This window comes from Ictalurus punctatus, chromosome 20 (genome assembly GCF_001660625.3).
Source record: "Ictalurus punctatus breed USDA103 chromosome 20, Coco_2.0, whole genome shotgun sequence".
Lineage (NCBI taxonomy): Eukaryota > Metazoa > Chordata > Actinopteri > Siluriformes > Ictaluridae > Ictalurus > Ictalurus punctatus.
In genome coordinates, this window is record NC_030435.2 from 21,352,856 (window position 1) to 21,372,726 (window position 19,871).

General features: G+C 40.9%; 1 protein-coding gene across 2 annotated transcripts in view; it reads right to left on the bottom strand.

Annotated features, from left to right (window-relative positions):
• The window catches only part of pde1cb (phosphodiesterase 1C, calmodulin-dependent b), a 99,122-nt gene that overhangs the window by 49,467 nt on the left and 29,784 nt on the right, over positions 1 to 19,871 (bottom strand). Inside the window, exons 1-2 of one of the 2 annotated variants that reach the window (XM_047162495.2) lie at positions 6,547 to 7,068; positions 2,581 to 2,607 (exon numbers count right to left, since the gene is read on the bottom strand). The exons of the other annotated variant lie outside the window; for it this stretch is intronic. Of the exons in view, the coding sequence (XP_047018451.1) occupies positions 2,581 to 2,607; positions 6,547 to 6,647 (128 nt within the window). The 5' untranslated portion in view covers positions 6,648 to 7,068. Of the gene's footprint in view, positions 1 to 2,580; positions 2,608 to 6,546; positions 7,069 to 19,871 lie in introns of those variants that run through there. 2 annotated transcript variants of the gene reach the window in all.

Sequence of the window (19,871 nt, forward strand, 5' to 3'; positions counted from 1 at the left end):
CCCACCCCTCTCCCCTCATTTCTCCCTCTCTCTCACTGCTGTCTACACACTGCTTTTCCCTTCCTCTCTCTCTCCCTCTCTCCCTCTCTCTCTCTCTCTCTCTCTCTCTCTCTTTTCCCAGTCAACAATAGTAGAGCGCTTGGCGACAGCCACCGCGTATTTGTTCCAAACAGATGTCCCTTTAAAACATCATGACCCATAGAGAACATATGTGCTGCGATTAGTATCCCTTCTCTACCACTGAACCTGATACGTCTAATCTGTTGTGTGATATTGCAACAAAAGACATGATGAGAGTTGCGTTAGAGATGTAACTGAATACAAATACATGACTCAGATTGAGCAAATAATGTGTTCTATATGAATACAAATACAGATAGGAGAAAAAAAAGGAGGTGCACTAATTTGTTTGTTTCTTTAAAAAAAAAAAAAAAGGTTCACAGGGCATTTATTGTGACCGGGGTCATGCGCACAAAAAACGAAAAGAAAATAGTTACGTGAGAAGTGGGTTTCGACTTCATGTAGGCATGTTCATTACATTAATATAAACATGCGGTTGTCCTTAGTAACTGCGTAGTCAAGGTTGTGGTGGTTTATGCATATCAGGCTAGTAGCATGTAGGTACAAACAAAAAAAAACACGGATTATGAATAAGACCACGCCCACTTTGGGTTTGAATCTGAATACAAATACAGATAGTTGCATTGCACCCCGTTAAAAACCCCACATGTGCATCAAGTGCATAAGGAACCCATTTGGTGCCCGTTTTGTCATGCTCATAGCAGGGTCGCGCAACACAACAACACAAAACTAAGTGCAGATGCTTTTAGTTTTTCATCAGAAACACGTGAACAAAAGCACAAGCCTTGCTTTTATCTTCAGAGAGGCAGGTGAAAGGGGGTCACTAAGTTCATGTCAACTGCATATGAGACTAAACCATGCAGAAGCTTGTGACATATACAACATATCCATACAAAAATAAAATATACTGTACATTCACATATTAGTCCGATTACAATATGTATATGTATCGGACCTTTTTTTAATAAGCATGCTACTCTTTTGTTAGTTATTTTTTATTTTATTTTTTTTTTTCCAGTAGCTGTGCGTCTCCAGCTCTAACATCATTTTGTCAATTTGTTACTGTATTTACAGTGGGTGTGTTATTCCGGGAGTTACGGTAGATGCCCATTTGTTTGTTTTTAGAGTTGCTGTCCTACTCCAGCAAGCACTAATATTAATTGGTCCATTTGTTATTAATATTACAGTAGACATGCTACTCCAGAAGTTACTGTAGTTACCTAAATGTTAGGGATTTTACAGCAGCAGTGCTTCTCCAGCGCTAACATTAGTAGTAAATTAGTGTCCATTTATTACTGTCATTAGGGTAGATATGCTGCTCCAAAAGTTACGGTAGTTACCCATATGTTAGGGTGTTTTTTTTTTTACATTTACAGCATTTGGCAGACACCCTTATCCAGAGCGACTTACATTTATCTCATTTATACAAGTAAGGGTTAAGGGCCTTGCCCAAGGGCCCAACAGTGCTAGCTTGGCATTGCTGGGGCTTGAACTCCTGACCTTCCGCTCAGTAACACAGCACCTTTAACCACTGGGACACCACTGCCCTTTGTTTACAGTAGCTATGCTTCTCCAGTACTAACATTAGTTTGTCCATTTGCTACTGTTATTGTAGTCGCTGTACTACTTCTAGTTATTTTGGTTGGCCATTTGTTAGTAGTTTTACAGTCATGCTAGTCCTGCAGTAACTTTAGTCTGTTTAATTGATACTGGTATTACGGTAGACATACTACTCATGAAGTAACAGCAGCTTGTGCATGTGTCAGTCCCTCCAGGATTTCACGATTTCAATTCCGAACTCCGGATTATTCAGATTTTTTTTTTGCAGATTTGGGCTAAGATACGTCATGTGACGTAATCACAACCCACATTCAGCCAAAGCCCTTTTCGATTCACATGCGTCGTACATGAGTATAGCTAAAATGTCTCATGTACGCAACAAAAAAAATGCACAAAAATAATCTGCAAATTGCATCGCAAATTTTGAAAAAATATCGCAGCGAAATCGAGCATTTTTGGCCACAAAAATCACAGAAAGACCCGAAAATCCAGTACGGACTGATGTGTTACTTTTTTTATTACAGTAGCTGTCCCCATTCCTGACATATTCAACACTTTTCTTCTAAACAGACAGTATATAGGAAAGCGTGTCTTGCACTCCAGAGCATCACATCATTGTATTAAAATATCAAAATAGAATGAATACACACACTGAAATCACAAGGGCTTTTTCGTCAAGAGTCTCATAAAGCATCTCACTAAACTAATTCGGTGTCAGTAGTTATCATGTCGGTAATAAACTGCATCATCCTTTAAGCCAGAGGGAAATTTAATGGTCCAAAAAATCGTGTTTATTTCATGATCACTGCACAGATGCAATTAAACAACTGAGTGACAAATTGCTCAACATAAAATTACACAAATAAATAAATTAATTAATTCCAGCAGGTAAGAGGAAATCCCTGTATTTCAGCTCTCGGCCGCTCCAGGCTGCCTTACCTCTGTGACGTCTTCTTATACTTCCTCCTGTAGCAAGACAGAAGCATACAGAATTCATTTAATCTGGGATTTCTGTTGAATCTAATCATCACATGTATATTCCACATAATCATGAACATACAATTAGACAGAAACACCCTTCTACTGCTGATCACAGCTAAACATTATAAGCTAGCAAAACGTTTCTGAACTCAACAGATGGATCTTTAGCTGAAAGGTCTGTGCGTTGACATGCAGAGATGAACGCGTGATACGTTCACAGTTCAAGTGGTTAAAGTTATTGAAGCACTGCTCTGAGGAAACTGGAAAACACAGACGCATAAATGAGCTAATGGCTAATGTTATAGCTAGCTTGCTAGTACACAGCTGTTAAATCTTTTAGGAGCTATGCAGAGGCGGAATGACAGGGGAAGTGAGACAAAAGTGTCAGAAATATCAATATTTCTCTCAGATGTTTTCAAAAAATGACTATAAAAAGAAGCTATGACTAAAATTTCACTGTAGGTACGTTAGCATTGACTGCTAAATCAATGTCCCTGAATTCTTCCATACTGAAAAATATTACTTTGCGTCAACTTGGCAGCTTAATCTTTTCTAGAATCTGTCAAATATGGATGAGGTCATCTGTCGGCTAGGAAGCTGAGGAGCTTTGTAAACATTCACTTAGACTGTTTCCATCAGTATTGGTAGCTAGCCATTTTCACAAAGCTACTGTCGTTAATATTAGCCCAAGTGTTATATCATGTCATGCCCAGCAGTAGGAAGATAGCAACCATTAAGCTAACTATTACTAGGTGTAAACCAGTACCCTAGGTAGTAAGGCACATCATTGAAAAACAAATTGGCTCTGACCAGCTGCCGAAACACAAAACAAGCTAGTCACACTGGTACACCATCTATGCTAGGTAGTAAGTTGTTTCCAGCTTTTTTATCACTAAACTAAACTGATCAGTAAATGTTTGAGACTTTCAGATTGCTTTACTGATGTGATTCTTTCTTTTAAAAAAAACAAAAACAACAACAACTAGTTTATGATGTAGCATTAGTAGCGCTAATTCAGAAACCTTTTCCTTTGTATCAGGGAGCAATGGTGGTCTACCTGTTTGAGCAGCTCAGTCTGTGTCAGTCAGGGTTAGTAGTAGTATTATTTATTTATTTATTTATTTATTTATTTATTTATTTTTCTAAATTAATGAGTGGCTTTACTTTCAGTAGATTTTACTTTTAAAGATAAACTACTATGTGAGCTTCGCTTAATGCCTGGTTAAGCCAGTGACAGTGCACTGCTGTAGCGTTCGATCAAGCTGAGTAGTAGGATGCCTCTAAACACATAAGCCCATTAACAATACAATAACAGCAGAGCGTTTAGTTAGGGAACACGGCACTCTTCATTCACGTCATCTCTGTGATCAACCCAATGCATCAGACGGGACTAGGAGTGCTCAGTAATGAATGACTGCTCTCTCTCTCTCTCTCTCTCTCTCTCTCTCTCTCTCTCTCTGTGCACCATACGCTCTTTGTGTATACTGTCAGGGACCATTAATATCTTGCACATTTACAGAGGTATACTCAAGTGTATACATTTGCATACACAGTTGCACACACTCATCCACCAGCTCTTGGTCACTTGTGTGTGGTGTGTTGGGTTGGGTGCGGTGGGGTGAGGTGGGGTGAGGTGAGGGGCGGGGATCTTTTTGGGAAATTAAAAGCACTATCTGTATTACACTACGACACTGATCTGCTCTAACACGTCAGTTTATTCACAATGATCTTCAAATGTCAGGTCCCTAATGTTAAAATGAAGGAATATCAAGAATTTTTGTTTTAACTTCAGACCAAATGCTGAATAGTGGGGGGTGGAGGGAGTGTTTATACCACAGTGTTGCTAAATTCTCAGTTCTTTTTATTTTGTGATTGTGATTATGATAGTTGCAGCCAAAAATGCTTAATTTTACTTCAGTTTTTTTCTTTTTCTCCTTTTTTTTTTTTTTGCACTTTCGCACTGATGTTTGCCGCTAAATGAGACCTTTTAGCTGTACTCATGCTCGACACACGTGAATCGAAGAGGCCTTTGGCTGATTGCGCATTGTGATAACGTCACATGACGCATCTTTTTGAAAAATTGCAAGCTCCTCCGAAGATTGCGGCGTTCGCTTGATTTTGCATTCATTTCTCCGATCGTTAAAATCACGAATTCCTGGAGGGCCTTATAATAGCTTTGACAGCTTTGTAATTCAAATCACACATTTATATCAGTGCTCTTGTTCTAATACTAGGCTATATTGTTTCTACAGTAAAAACTTGCACAGAAACCTGTGTGCATGTTATTGTGTTTATGATGACGTTTACTACCAGGAGACTCGTGGAAGGAGTCTCCAGTGTCAGCCCTGTGTAACAGTCAGAGTAAAGCTGTGACCTTTAGGTTTTCAATTTTTGTCTCGTTGATTTTATAAACAAAAAGAATAAAAGAGAGACTCGCGATGGAACGACTGTTCACAATTGGTAGAAAGTTCAGTATGCGAGAACAGGAAGTTGTTTTGTGGGTGTTCCACAGCAGGAATTTGGTTACAAAATGGATTAAAAATTATGACATATTTTTAATATACATTTTTTAAAAATGTAATCGTTGATGAACTGCTGCGACGTAAGAGGAATAAAACACTTTGCGTCGGTACACTTCATAGTGGTAACAGTATCAGTTCATCGTTAATTATTTTCCTGTAACAGTACACCCTCCGAGTTTTATTCCTTACATACATGAAATATAAACAGATGACTTTTTTTTTTTCCCATTCAGAGAATCACTCACACTCACGCACGTAATTTGACGTGATCGTCAATACATAGAGGAAAACAGAGAGTCAGAGATAACAGTCTGTCGTGCGTCAAACACTTTTCAAGTGAACCACCAGCGCTGATAAAAATCTCTGACCCTCAGCAGAAATGACTGCAGCTCCCATCTGTAAAGTCTCACTAACACGTCTATAATCTAAAAAAAAATTTTTTTTTAAATGGCTGTGGTCTGAAAGAACAGTGTTCGTCCTTCCTTCTGTCTCTGCTCTTTTCGACTTTACACACAAACACAATTGTATTTTGCTCATCCAGTTCTGCAGCAATAAGAGCCTGTTCCTGAAGAAGCCTTCAGATAAGTGGGGTGTGTGTGCCCTCGTCTAATAGGAAAGTGGCATTATAATAATAGTAAAGGGTCTGCATTTATAAAATAGTGCTCAGAGGACTCTGATGAAAAAGCTTTTTAGCCTGTTGGGAAGTGTGTGCGCCGGTTGTGAGGGAGCCGGATTTAGATTTTTTTTACACCATTTGTTTTTGCTTTGGAGGTGAGATAATGAAGTGATGCTCCCAGGACGTTCCTGAGGGGGGTGGGGGGGGGGGTGGGGGGATCACGGAAAGATTTGCTGGTTTCTATTTGTTAGTGATGGCAGTGATGATTTGTTTCATTAGGAGTTGATCTCAGGATGTTAAGGATCCCTGCGTTTGATGCAGGACTACATTCTAGACAGAATAATTAGTTCGGTTAGTTTCTCGTGAAGATTCTACGTACAGCGCCCAATAACTGAGTGTTTCCTGATTGCTCAAGGTACAAAATAGGAAGCTGAGAAATCTTACGCAGAATATTCTTGAAGATCTGCTTTTTTTTTTTTCAAAGAACCTTTGGTGCAAGGAACCATTTTAGAACATTTATGGTTATCGACGTAGGAATGCGTTAAATAGAGCTATAAGATGTAAAGCTTAGAAAGAAGAGTCCTTCGGGGGTTCTTCAACATGGTAAAGGTAGCTTTCTAAAAGGGGTTCTACTTGGAAGCCTTTCTGTTAGGGGAACACTGATGTAGGTTTCTACAAAGAACCAAAGGGCAATTCTCTCATAGCGTTTTGTCTCATCCACTAGGACAAACACACATCACACACACACACAGAGACACACAATAAGACCTGTTGAAAAGTACTCACAGTCCCCGGAGCCGGAGCCAGATCTTCTCGATCTGGTCTGGTTGGAGGTACTTCAGCGAAGTGCTCTCAAACTCCTCGATCTCTTTGGTTGGAGACTCCATGGTCAGGTTAATCCGGAGCAAGCGAGGCAATTGGGGCACGAGAACGAGAACGAGGGGAGAACCCGTGTCCCCTTTTCAGTGCAGCTGTGGCCAGGACGCTACCGCTGGCAACATCCTCCGTCCCCCTCCTCCTCCTTTCCCTCGTCCTGTTTCTGTGCTACCCTGCGCTGTGTTCAGGAGTTGAGGGGTGTGTGAGTGCTCGGCAGTCTGTGTATGTGTGTGTGCGTGTGTGTGTGTTTGTGTTTAGACCGAGTCAGACGCACTGATCGCACTTGAGGAGCAGGAAGTGTAGAGCGGAGCCATGTGTGTGTGTGTGTGTGTGTGTGTGTGTGTGTGTGTGTGTGTGTGTGTGAGCACTCTCTCTCTCTGTCTCTGTGCAGAATAATCTAGTCTACTGATCCAGGCATGAGCGAATGGGGCAGAGAGAGGAAAATGGCAAGAAAGAGAGAGAGCAAGAGAGAGATGGAAACAGAAAGAGGGAGGAGTTTAGGGTGGAGTAGAGGACCACTGGCACTGACTGCAGGGCGTAATGAGATCAATGTATTTTATTCATCATGGAGAGTGAGGAGTGGAAAAAGAGTTGAATGATAACACACTTCAAAGAGGGGGGGGATGGGGACCCCACCCCCACTCAGGTTGAATTAAACTGCAGGCGTTTGGAAATTTTCAGCCTTTGAGTCATACAGTAACAGTAAACAACCACTGTGCACATTCACATGGTTTCATATGCTGTAGAGTTGGTAATCGTTTTACTCATTTGACAAAAAGTCTTCTTTAGCAAAAAATCTGTAATCATGTCATATGGATTAACTTCCGGATTAACATCTATCTGAGTGTAATTATCTAGTCTATTTAATAAAAATTTAGTTTTTAGTCAACAGCATTGAATTGATTTGTGATTTCACACTCCACGGTCGTACTTAATGGCTTTATATATATATATATATATATATATATATATATATATATATATATATATATATACATATAATCCTTAATCTTACTAGGTTGAAGTATTATAATTTTATTGTGGCAGGTGTATACAGTGTTTTACAACCAAAAAAGCTTCAGTGCTCGCCGTTGTACCCCTGTACCAATGTTATTGTGGAGAGGTGAGAATTGTTTGCCCAGCAGGGGGCTCACACCCCTTCCCTATCCCATCGCTCAGCTCTCTAGCAGCTAAACACAGAGTCACGATACTCTACACACAGAAACCCAACAGTGTCCTGACTCATCTTATAACAGACTTGCCGTGATTAAATATTTCATTTGTTTACTCTGATTGTAAATGTCCGATAAGCCGATTTCCATTCCGTGGTGTAGGATGGAACGCCAGTGTGCTGCGAGAAAGGGTAAAAAATGGTCTCGTTCTACCGGAAGACAATTTAGCTTATTTCATCTAGTGATATATATACACACACACACACACACACACACACACATATATATATATATATATATATATATATATATATATATATATATATATATATATATATATATAAACAGATGCCACTCAAAGTGCAGCGTAAAATATTTACATGTCTAGTATATTCACAAACAGAACAGTAACAGAACAAATGGTGGGATCAGCTTCAAACACACCATTCCCAGGATACATATTTTGTGCACTTTTCTGACCACAAGCTTCAGGATCCTAAAGGGTGCAATCTAATTGTCTCTCAGCACTTCTGTGTATTCACACGGTGTGTTTTTAGTGCATCATAGCAAGCATGTTATGTTTATTTACCTGTTTTTTCCAGCACTGGTTTCAGTTATTTATTTATTTATTTATTTATTTATTTATTACAAAACCCTTTTGTCAAAGAACATTTCCACTGAGGAGACTATACCTGTTGTTTACTATGCGTTTGTAGGACAGGTTTTTAAAACCTGTGGATAGTTTGGTTTGGTTTGGTTATTCTGTGAACCTTGTTTTTAACAAAGCGGTGTAACACACTGCATCCCAAGAGGTCCTGGTCTGCAGAAAAGTACCTATTTTGGATCAAGGTGTCTGGAAATATGGCCCAGGAACTAAAATTAGCCTGGTGGAAACATGTCTAAAGTTACTTAGTTCCTGAAAAGGATCTTAAGATGTCTAAAATTTGCCTGCATTTGTGTAGAAATCATTATATCACCTCTGACAAAACTGAAAGACTTTAGACTGCCACAATACACAAGCTCCATGAACTCAATGTGCTCTAACGCCATTGCAGTGGACTGTTTCTTGACCTTCCTCGTCTTGAACAGCATTTGAGAAGCTAACCTTTACCAAGCCTGGCTAAAGGAATCAATTTTTTTTTTGGCACAAAGTCATTAAGTGAACACAGTTACACTGACTGTGGAACACTCTATATTCTGTGGGATTTCACGACTCAAAAAATAATTAAATAAATAAATAAAACACCTACAGCAGCAAGCATTTTAAATAATCTGTCCACAGCTCTGAGAATGGAAACCCTTTTCTGCCTCATCAAGTTGAGACAATTTATTACCTCATTATTCACAGCCACCTCTAAATGAATTATCAGAAATCAATGTCTCTGTAATTCCTCTTCTCGTCCTGGACAGTTTTTGATTTGCAAAAAGACAACTTCATTTAGACTTGATTTGAAGAGGATTTGATCCTTTGATTAAAAACAAAAAAGTTAAATTAAAAAAAAAAAAAAAAAAGATCACCTCTTTGTAAATCTGCCACCTTTTACCATCTCATGTTGTTATATCCGTTCAGATGTCTGCGATATAGATGTTAATGTTAATAATGTCGAGTATGTAGGTTGGTAATCCGTCATTGCAGTTTGAAATGGTGTAGCTTGGGTCTGAGGTAAATGTTGCTATTATTATTCATTGGCAAAAGGCAGTCCACCGAGTTTCCAGAAGGCTTTGAGTAGTATTTGTATCTGTGTCTGTTTAGTGCTCAGAATATTCGAAATATTTTTTCCCTCTTGATGTTAACCCTACCACTATGCCCTAGAGACACTGGAAAACACTGGGGGGGAAAAACCCCCAGGGCAGCTGGGAAAAGAAGTCATTTTTAAATTATAATCAAATTATAACAATAAATAGCAATTCGCAGAACATGCCGGAACTAACTCTTGAACCAGCTGCCCTGTGGAACTCTTTCTATCTTCTGTCTAATGTGATTGAGATTGCAAGCTGCAGTATGTTTCAAAATAATGTCTTTCCTAAATCAAGAATTTTATTTTAGTAGATTTGATACAGTTTTGGGGTTTGTGACATTCCAGAAATATCAGAAAAGATCACTGGACATGCTATCAGAATCTCACCGGGGTCAGATGGCTGGGCTGGGATATGATTGCTGTAGTTCTTAGGTGAGAACCTGGCTTGGGAGGCTGTGTTGTCAGCCTCAGGTGTGAGCAAAGCTTGCTGGGCTGTCTTATCGGATTCTGACTGGAACCTGGCATGGGAGGCCGTGCTAGCGACCTCCGGCTGGAGCTCTGCAGGGTAGACCACCTTGTGGGTCTCAGGCTGAAGCTCTGGAGATGTGGAGGCCACACTGCTGGCCTGTGGCTGGAGCTGGGCTGTGGAGGCCGCCCTGTCCGCCTTCTCATAGTAGGTGGCGAATGGCCTCGCAGGTTTGTCCATCAGGGTGGCCCTCCCAGCCTCCTTCCCACGGATCTTCGTCATGAGGGAGATTAACTCCACTAAACTCCCTAGGCCTATGGTTCCTGTGTCGATCATGAGCTCCGCCCACTGGCGAGACAGACCGACGAACTGGGAAAACATTAACGCTAACCACTGTCTCTCCTTGGGCTTGGGGTTCACCAGGCTCTCAAAATAAAATTGGCACTGGAGGAAAAATCCCTTCAGAGGACTTTCAAAGCCCTCGAAGGGAGCCAGAACATCCAGGTTACGCCACTGGGGAAATCGCACGGAATCAAATGCCGGCATAAAGATCCTAGCATGACGTTCCTTCTACTCTCTTCCTGTATCCATGTTGTAGGCAAAGTATTCTGTCATGTAACGTGGATTTGAGATGGATGCAAAAATCTTAGTCAAAAAACAGGCACCGGGTCAAGCGATGAGCAAACGGGCAGAGACATGAAACCAAGAAACGAGGACGAGAGCAGGATCAAGACACCGGGAAACGAGGACGAAGAACAAAGGACTGGTATGGCTCTTGCAGCAAAACACAGAAACACGATACTTCACCCAGAACACAGACACACGAGGGTTTTAAATATACAACATAATTAAACATGGAAATGAGAATGCTGATGACAATAGGAACAACCAATAACATAACAGGGGAGGAGACAGGACAGAAACCAAAACAAAACACACGTGTCAAAAGTAAACACAGTCAGTTCAAACCCAGAAGCACGCGCTGTCGCACTTCGGGCAGTTCATGCACCCAGAATGCTCTGGCACTCAGCACAAGGGGAGATCATAATGACAACCGTAATGCCTGTATGATTTTATTTTCATAACTTTCATTTACTGTAAGAGTTTTTTTTTTGTTTGTTTCGTTCGGCAAGATCCCAATCCCTGAAGCTGACAAGTTTTCTAAAAAAACAAACAACAACAACAACAAAACAACAACACACAAAAAAATTCCACCTATTTTTCATATCTGTATTAGTTTAGGATGCATTTGTCCATTCCAAATATCCGTATTTGCTCACATACCCTATATTTGAGGAACTAAAATTTGGGATTTCTACTTCTTTCTGTTGCTCTTGTTCATTCTCTGTTTTCTTCCTTTATTTCCACTGCTCTTTCTTTTGTCGATATCTCTGTGCATTAAGATTTCGAGAGTGACTCAGCTGCAGAAGCCTTTCAATTACACGATGCAGCGGTGGCAGGTGATAATGCCACGGCCTCAACGGAGGGCCACTACTATTGCGCTTTCATCTGTGGAGATGGAGGCTGTGTGTGTGTGTGAGAGAGAGAGAGAGAGAGAGAGAAAAGGTGAGAGTGACCGGCTTGCCACTCCTCAGTCCTCACTCTTCAAAGGCCAAGCATGAAAGCTCTGGTTTTCAGTCCATCTCGCGGTTATGGCACATATAGAGTGAGTCTTTTTCTTCCGGACCAAAGGCGGCTGTGGTGTGGGAGAGTTGAGTCAGTGCAAGTGATTTCTGCAGTCGCTCCTGACCTCACTCCACAATACACACTTGCTCTTCATGCTCTAATGAATAAGACTTGATATTTGACCAGGCCATGACATTGCCATCAATGTTACACTCACATACAGAGAAAATCAAATCACCTCAGGATAAGCATTTGACTGCAGGACCTTAAGTCTAGTAAGTTATCTTATCAGACATAAACGTCAAGATTGATCTCATACATTAATACATCATACATCAAATACATTTTTATTTAAGTTGGCCTTCCGGTTACTGCTAGTTACCTAACAAACCTTGAGTTAGCTAACTGACCAAAGTGCTATTCATGCAATTAACATAAACATGAGGTGAAATTTTTCATCACATCTTGTCTGTGTATCTTCACAAACACCATTTCCCAGAATCTAAATTCAAATGCTAAATTTAATTGGCACTTGGGTGTTTGATTTCCTTATCTTGTAGTCAGGAAGCAATGCTGTTCCCTTTCAAAGGGAAGTCAATGTTGCGTGAGCTTCATGCTGTGGGAAGCGCCCTTGAGCGTGAAGCTCCTCCTTCCGCTATGAAAGCCAAATAAAAATAACCCCTCTTCTGAGCCAGAAGGGGGTGCCATTGCACCAAAAACGAATAGCAGCTCTCAAGCATATAAAGAGCTGCTTGTAGTGATTACTAAGGCAGTGAATATAAATCTCCCTCACAACGCAGAAAACTCCCCTTTTTTCCAGAAGTGCATGATGGAATATCACGATTCTGGGGAAAACCATACACTAGCCGTATTTATAACCCCGTGATGTCAGATTATTCGGCCATCATAGCGAAAGAATGGCACTTCTATTTAACTATGCCGAAGGTGGAGGAGGCTCTTGCGAGCTACCTCTCTCCATCCATGGCAGGTCATTTAGCGGGGGCGGCTTTGCCAACCAAGCCATGTAAGGCCACCGCGACGCTGGTGAGCAAGGCCTATGTGGCAGCGGGTCTCATTTGTGGGTCACTTCATACAATGGCAGTGTTGCAGGCCTACCAAGCAGACCTGCTGAGTGAGTTCGGCATATGGCAACATTCAGCCAGTTCCTTCCCCGTCGTGTTGAGTTCTCCCGGGCATCCACGAGTGGAGCCCAGGCCAGTGCTAGTGTGAGGGAGGCATAGAAGGCAAGTGGGCAGCCCGCCTCCCCCCACAGAGAGACAAGGGGACTGGGCAGCCTCAGTCGCAGCCTGCTAATAGGCCTGATACGAGAATGATCATAAATACCAAGCAGAAAAGACGTAGTAGTCCTGAGGGACTGCAGAAGGACGTATAAAGAGATGTGAGGTTGTTAGGGCAGTTAGCCCCCAGTACTACTTTAGGGCCTCCCCTAGCCAAGGCTGTCCCAAGTTTTCAGTCTTCTCTGGTCAGTGACCTGTCACAAGGTAATGAAAATCTAATGTTTTCCCTCCAACAGAATGTGGAAGAGTTAATGTCACTAAAAGAACATCTGGTAGCGTGGAAACTACTGCCAAATGTGTCTCCATGGGTTCTGTCTACCATATTACTGAGTCCAGTTCAGAGCTCGACACCCCCCCCCCCTCCACCCCCTCCCCTGGTTCAGAGGTGTGCTCACCACAGTAGTCAGCACAGAGCAGAGCCCAACCTTAGCGCAGGAAGTAAGATCCCTCTTGGACAAACAGGTCATAGAACATGTTTTTTAGCCATTATTTCCTGGTTCGCAAAAACGATGGGGATATGGGGCCAATTTTCAATCTGCGTCATCTGAACCGTACTCGTCCAACATACACGTTCGAGATGCTGACGCTCAAACTAATCGTTCCATAGATTCAGTTCGAAGACTGGTTTGTGACGATAGATAGATCTAAAAGACGCATATTTCCGCAGATGTCAGTTTTTCCTCATCTGGCATGAAGGCTAGAGTCTTTCTCTCTTTTCTCTGCCCACTTCTTTTTTGGAGAAGTCGTGCCATTTTGTTTCTCTTCTTCATTGCCAGATCTTTTAAAGACATTGCAGGAACTTATTTTGGCAGTGTAGGTCCATTTTTCGATGAAACTCCTACAAGCATTGGGAAAGAAAAAGCTCTATCTCTTCTAACATTTGCTTTATTTTTGTCTTCAGAGAAGTGCTGCTTTCTTTTATGACCACGGTACCGCAGTGTCCTGCTTCCTAATGTAAATCGCTGGCTCGGTTTTCGACTTCTTCCGGCGCAAATGTAGGGGCGGAGTCAACAAAGGACTACTCAATTATGACCTCATTTTTATCAAACACTCGTAAAAACCAGCTTGTAGATAACATACGCCCTTCGTTAAGTTGTTCCTCTCCAACTTATTTTCACAAATCCCAATAAACCCCTTTCCTAAACATTACTACCAAAATCACTGCCTTTTGATGTTCCTGTTATATTTAACGCTGTGGCCCTCTTTAGAGTGAAGGTGAACACAGCACACATTAGGACCTACAAAGGCGAGGCTTCTCAAATGTCACTGGCCTATTCCAATCGTCCATGTTGACAAAAGAAAGGTCTCACAGGAGGACATTCCAGGAGTTTTAAAACGCTCGCTGAGAAATGACTGTGCAGGTTGGTATGGCTGAAAACTTCAGGAATGTCGGGTCTGAAGAAGTATCAATTCGTAAAAGAGCTGAAACGATGCTTTGAAATGTGACTGGACCGTGGTGTATTTGTATTTGTATGTGGTGTATAACAGAAGCTCCCACATATATCCACCTCGTTCATTACTATTCATATGGGTGACTCAGTTTGACAGATCAGTGATTAAAATGTTTGCAGATCATCAAGGGTGTTGAAATTAGCATGCATTCATTTTGCATTGACTCTGCATATTTCTTTGCTTCCTCATTCATCAACTTGTTATTATTCCAAACATCAGTTTTAATGAGAGCGCAGCAACACAAGCCCTCGTCACCATCTGATATTAAAGACAGACAATATTAAGTAATTCACAGAGCGAATTCAGCACTGGGAAAGTCATGAATCATCTTTGTTTGTGATTCTAACAACCTCGCTTTTGATGGTATGAATTTTTAAAGCCACATTGTCGGCCATATTGCCTGCAGGGGCCTTTAGCATATTTTGCTCAATTTACGTTAAATACATACAGACAGGTGGCAAATGAAAGGAAAAACAAAAACAACAAAGCGTCTAAGTTTTATACGTCTCTGGAACTGCACCGTTGATCCAAAAGATTTCCTCAATTGGTGTTTTGAATATGGAGCTGGACACCCAACAAGTGCCTTGTGGGTGGGGGTGGAGTCAAAATGGTTCGTCATAGGTTAAAGCTGATGAATCAGAAGAACTTTGTATTGTTTTGCAGTGATAAATAAATTAACTGAAACTACTACTACGATAACTGTTAATGGAACCGTTGTTGGATCGTTGTTTATTACCTTACGATAATCCACCATTAGCATTTCCACAAACACACACACACACACACACACCACACCTATGGACTTGAGCTGCGAAAATTTTACTTCGCAATATAACACACACCACCAGCAGCCATAAAAAATTCAAGAGCTCATTTAGATTTGCACGCTGCCTAGAATTGAATCTGTTCGTCAGACAAAGCGTTTCACTTTGCGACCAGAGCTCCCCTTTGATGTCATCAATCACGGCCTGTTTTTTTTTTTTTCCCATTGTGCTCCATATTATCCTTTCTTTCTTTCCGGAAGGAAAATGGCCATGATTAGATTTGTTTTCTGGGAGCAGATTGTGAGCAAAGATTAGCATATGCTGGAAAGAGTAGGCATGCTAATAATAACAGAAGGAAATGATTGGGGTTATAGGCAGAATTTCTTTCTCTCTCTCTCATACATATAAACATAAATGTGGCTTAGTAACCAGCATTATAAAAACCGAAAGGTCTGAAATCCAGGCCGTGCTAGCGTAATAAAGTATGATTTAGGCTAGAAAGTCATCTCAGGCTTTCAGATAAAGTCTTTCTGATGCCGGAGAAATGAAGCCACCTGTCAAGTCTTTGCCACACACATCGCCGCCTGTATCCACCTCAACGCATCTTATATGTTAAGGAAAGAACCAGTTTGTAGATTTCAATGAAACCAACTCTGAATAGCTACACCTCTTTATTGACCCGAGTGTGTGATGAATGAGCTCGTCGTTCGTCTTGATGCCCTCAGTGTGCTGCCACTGCACAGTATGATCTTTATGAGTGTGTGCTGATTATGTTATCCTGCATCAATACACTCTCACTGTCGTGCATCCCATGAGAAAGGTCAAAGAAGGGTTATGCAGGGAGACTGCGTTAAGTGGTTCCAATCGACAGAAGAAAAAATATGAGCAATTTCTTCACCCACGTTTGTTTTCCACGTTTATTTAAAGCTTTTTTTAAAATCCCTCCTTTCCTCTCGCACTCGTTTTTTTTTTTTTTTTTTTGTCTTTTCACATGCATAAAATTTGATAAGTAGTAATTCCTTCTTGTAGAAAACAGCCTAATGATTGGCACAATTCATGAGTTAAACCACCTAGCTGAAGTAAAGGCTTGGCCTCGAAAAGGATTAGATGTTTTTCGCTGTTGATCTTGACACACCTTCATTTGGACTCGATCTTGACTTGGCCTCGAGCCGCTTAAGACACGGTCTAGATTCAGTCTCGGCTAGTCGTGGTCGTGGACTTGTCTAGAACTTAACAATGGAGGTTTTGACTATAGCCCTTAGATCTAAACCCATCAACCACCCAAAGAACCCTTTAGAAACCTTCAGAGAACAGCTAGCAAGCTAGGAAACAGCCGAACCACACCGTGCCTTTTGAAAATCCTAATATCCTGATTGATTTTTTTTGTTGTTGTTGTTGATACAAAATTAGTAACAAGACTATAAGAGCAAAACAGACATAACAGGGCCACAGCTTGCAAGTTGGTTTTTTTGTTGTTGTTTGTTTTTTTGCAAAAAAGCATGGTGGTGGTAGTTTCTGGGTCGTTTTAATTGACAGTGTAACAACACTCAAGCTCCTCCCACAACTCTTTTTTTTTTTTTAATCCTTCATTCAATTGTAATACTGAAGCCACAAATACTTGTCTACTTTTTCCCCCATTATTGACTCCCTGTTTTCTTTTTTTCTTCGTATTTTTATTGGTTGTTGATCGGAGCCATTCAGACATGACTCATCAACAAGCATACAGTACACTACAGGTCGAAGAAAAAAAAAAAATGACACAAAAATGAAACATTCATGTGTAGGTTTAGATGAGGTCGAGAAGATAAAACCTAATGGTCTGAATGCACTGGGAATTTATTATCACTATAAAAACCAATGCAAATGAAACCGGTAGCCTATCTAACATCATTTTTGGTCTTTAATAGCATCTGGTGAATTTTCATAATGCATTACAATTCATAATGCATAATATCAGTGACTGATTCCCCTGCTCAGAATTGGCATAATAATGAACGCACTATATTACAGCATGGGCACGAGTTAATTACTTTATCAGCTCTCGTGGTTCATGACGTTGATGAATGGTCGTTTAGTCATGCATGGCTTTCTCTTACGACTTAAGACTCAAAGTGCAATTCCATTCCAAGCAGAGCAAAGTGGTGCAGAATGGCCTTGACCCCTCACTGTAACCTCATCAGATGAAAACTGAAGGCCTAAATCATCACGCTGCCATAACCCACTGCCACTGGGTGAGACACGTTATTCATCAGAACTAAAGTGTGTGTGTGTGTGTGTGTAAGGGTGTGTGAGAGTCTCTATAGATATTCCTTCAAACAGGGCTAGAACAGAACTGAAGAATTCCGTTAACTCTCAGTCAACTCCAGATTTATTGGCACCCTTTAAAATCTATGGGCAAAAATATTCATTATGAACATATTGTTAAGTTTGGACTAGGGGGGTTAGCACTGTTGTCTTGCACTCCTGGGCTTGCGGGCTCAAATCCCACCATTTTCTCCCTGATTTAGGGGTTACTTCCAGGTTTTCCAGTTTCCTCCCCCAGTCCAAATACATGCACTGTAGGCTGACTGGCATTTCCAAACTGTCCGTAGTGTGTGAATGGGTGTGTGATGCGATGGGTTGTCACCACGTCCAGGGTGTCTCCCACCTTTCCCCCGAGTTCCCTGGGATAGTTTCCAGGCTCCCCAACAACCCTGTGTAGGATAAGCGGTATGGAAAATGCACGGATGCTTATTTATTTCATTTTATGCCATATTACACACTATAAACCTCAGTCAAATGTCTTATTAAGTAAAAAAAAAGTTCCAGATATCCAGAACTTCTACTAACTATATTTGAGCAATATAATTGAGACTATCTACTGGGAAATATTAACATTTACAATGATATTGGCACACCAATAAACAATCACACCTAACAAGGAGGATTATTTCATTAGGGATGTCTCATGTGCTGATGTTTCGCCGCAGGTAAGACCGGTTAAGATGGATGGAAATGTGAAAATGATCCACGCATCATTATAGCTTCATAATCCACTTCATCTGGGGGAGAAACCATCGCCTGCAGACTTGCTTAATTAATTAGTGTCAGAGACGCACAAATATGCCATTAAAGCATTTGGCGAATTTCTTAATTGTGAGTGTTAATGGTAGCTTTGTTGTTTAGACCCAATATTTGACAAATTCCTGTGTGTTTTCACTTTGTAAAGCTCTTGACGGCAAGCCACGCCATAATAATGATAATAATAATCTGAACAGGAGCTCTGGGATGTATATATATCCTGATAAACAGAGGTTTACACGTTAAACTGTGAGAAATGACTATAGTTCCTGTCTGGACTGTGTATACATTGAATGTCTATGATTTCCGACCCAGTTTGTATACATTTCTTTAAAACCAACCTAGGATTTACATTAAACGGCCACATTCCGTTCCTTAAAGAGAATACTTCCGACTGTTCTCATGTTTAACAATGCCGTATGCTTTTCATTTAAAATAAGTGTATTGTATAGTGTAGTATAGTATAGAGCGGGTCATGAGGAGCACCGAACGTTTAAAAGCCCGGGAAAGAGCTAGTGAATGAATGAAGCAACACACGGCGCATCATAATCCATGACGTGGCATCCGATTCGCTCCAGAATAAATCGCCACGTGTTCGTGTGTTCGTATCTGAAGGCTTTACGATGTGTTACACTGCTGTAGTTCCATACAAACTGAAGCAGTGTAACACACTTAACGAGTTTTGACGAGTGCCTCTGGATTGCACGTACGACGGTAAGCCTTGATGACTGCGCCTTGTTTCTTTTTAACATCAATTTATCACGAACAGTCGCAACGTAGCTAACTTTGCTAATGACTGAAACATGACTACGGAGTCTCCACCACTGGCTGCTGGGCCACGAAGAACACTTTAACGTTCTGCTCAAGACAAAATGTTCTACGCGTTCTACTCAGGGATCGGTGTTCATCACAGGACGTGAGCATCACACCGTACCATCAGCATTTTCCCACACCATGCGCACAAAAACGTGTATAAGACGCGAAAGACAATATTGGCAGATGTTAATGGGATTAAAGTTTTTAATGTGTCTCTTGAGGATGTAAAAAAAAAAAAAAAAGACAATAAGTGCTATGCTTCTAAAACGGATATGTTTTTATGGCCCAGATCAAGGAAGACCACAGCCGAATTAAAACGAGGCAACGTTTGATTATTACGAGGCAATTTATCGGAGGTAAAATTGGTCCTATAATGGATGTCCGTGCACGTCTCTGGTGAATCGGTGCTCACTGGGAGGTGCATCGATATTTATTTAGCAACTTTCTGGTAATACATATGTATTTAGAGGCATAAATATAATTCAGATGTCATGCAACACTTTACATCGTAACCTGTTGCGTCATTTATCTTTGAAAAGGTTTCAGCGTTCAGTAGGTTGTTATGTAATGTGCATATATATATATTATATATATATATATGTGTGTGTGTGTGTGTGTGTGTGTGTGTGTGTGTGTGTGTGTGTGTGTGTTCCTGTTTGTGTAAATGCACTTACCATTTCTGGGAAGATGTCTGCCTCTGTCATTATTCTTGTCTGTGAAAATGTTAACCCCTTCAATTACAAGCTCTCCCCAGCCATTCAAGCGAAGACACACACACACACACACACACACACACACACACACACAACATGCACCAAATGCTAGATGGAGCTACACGAGCT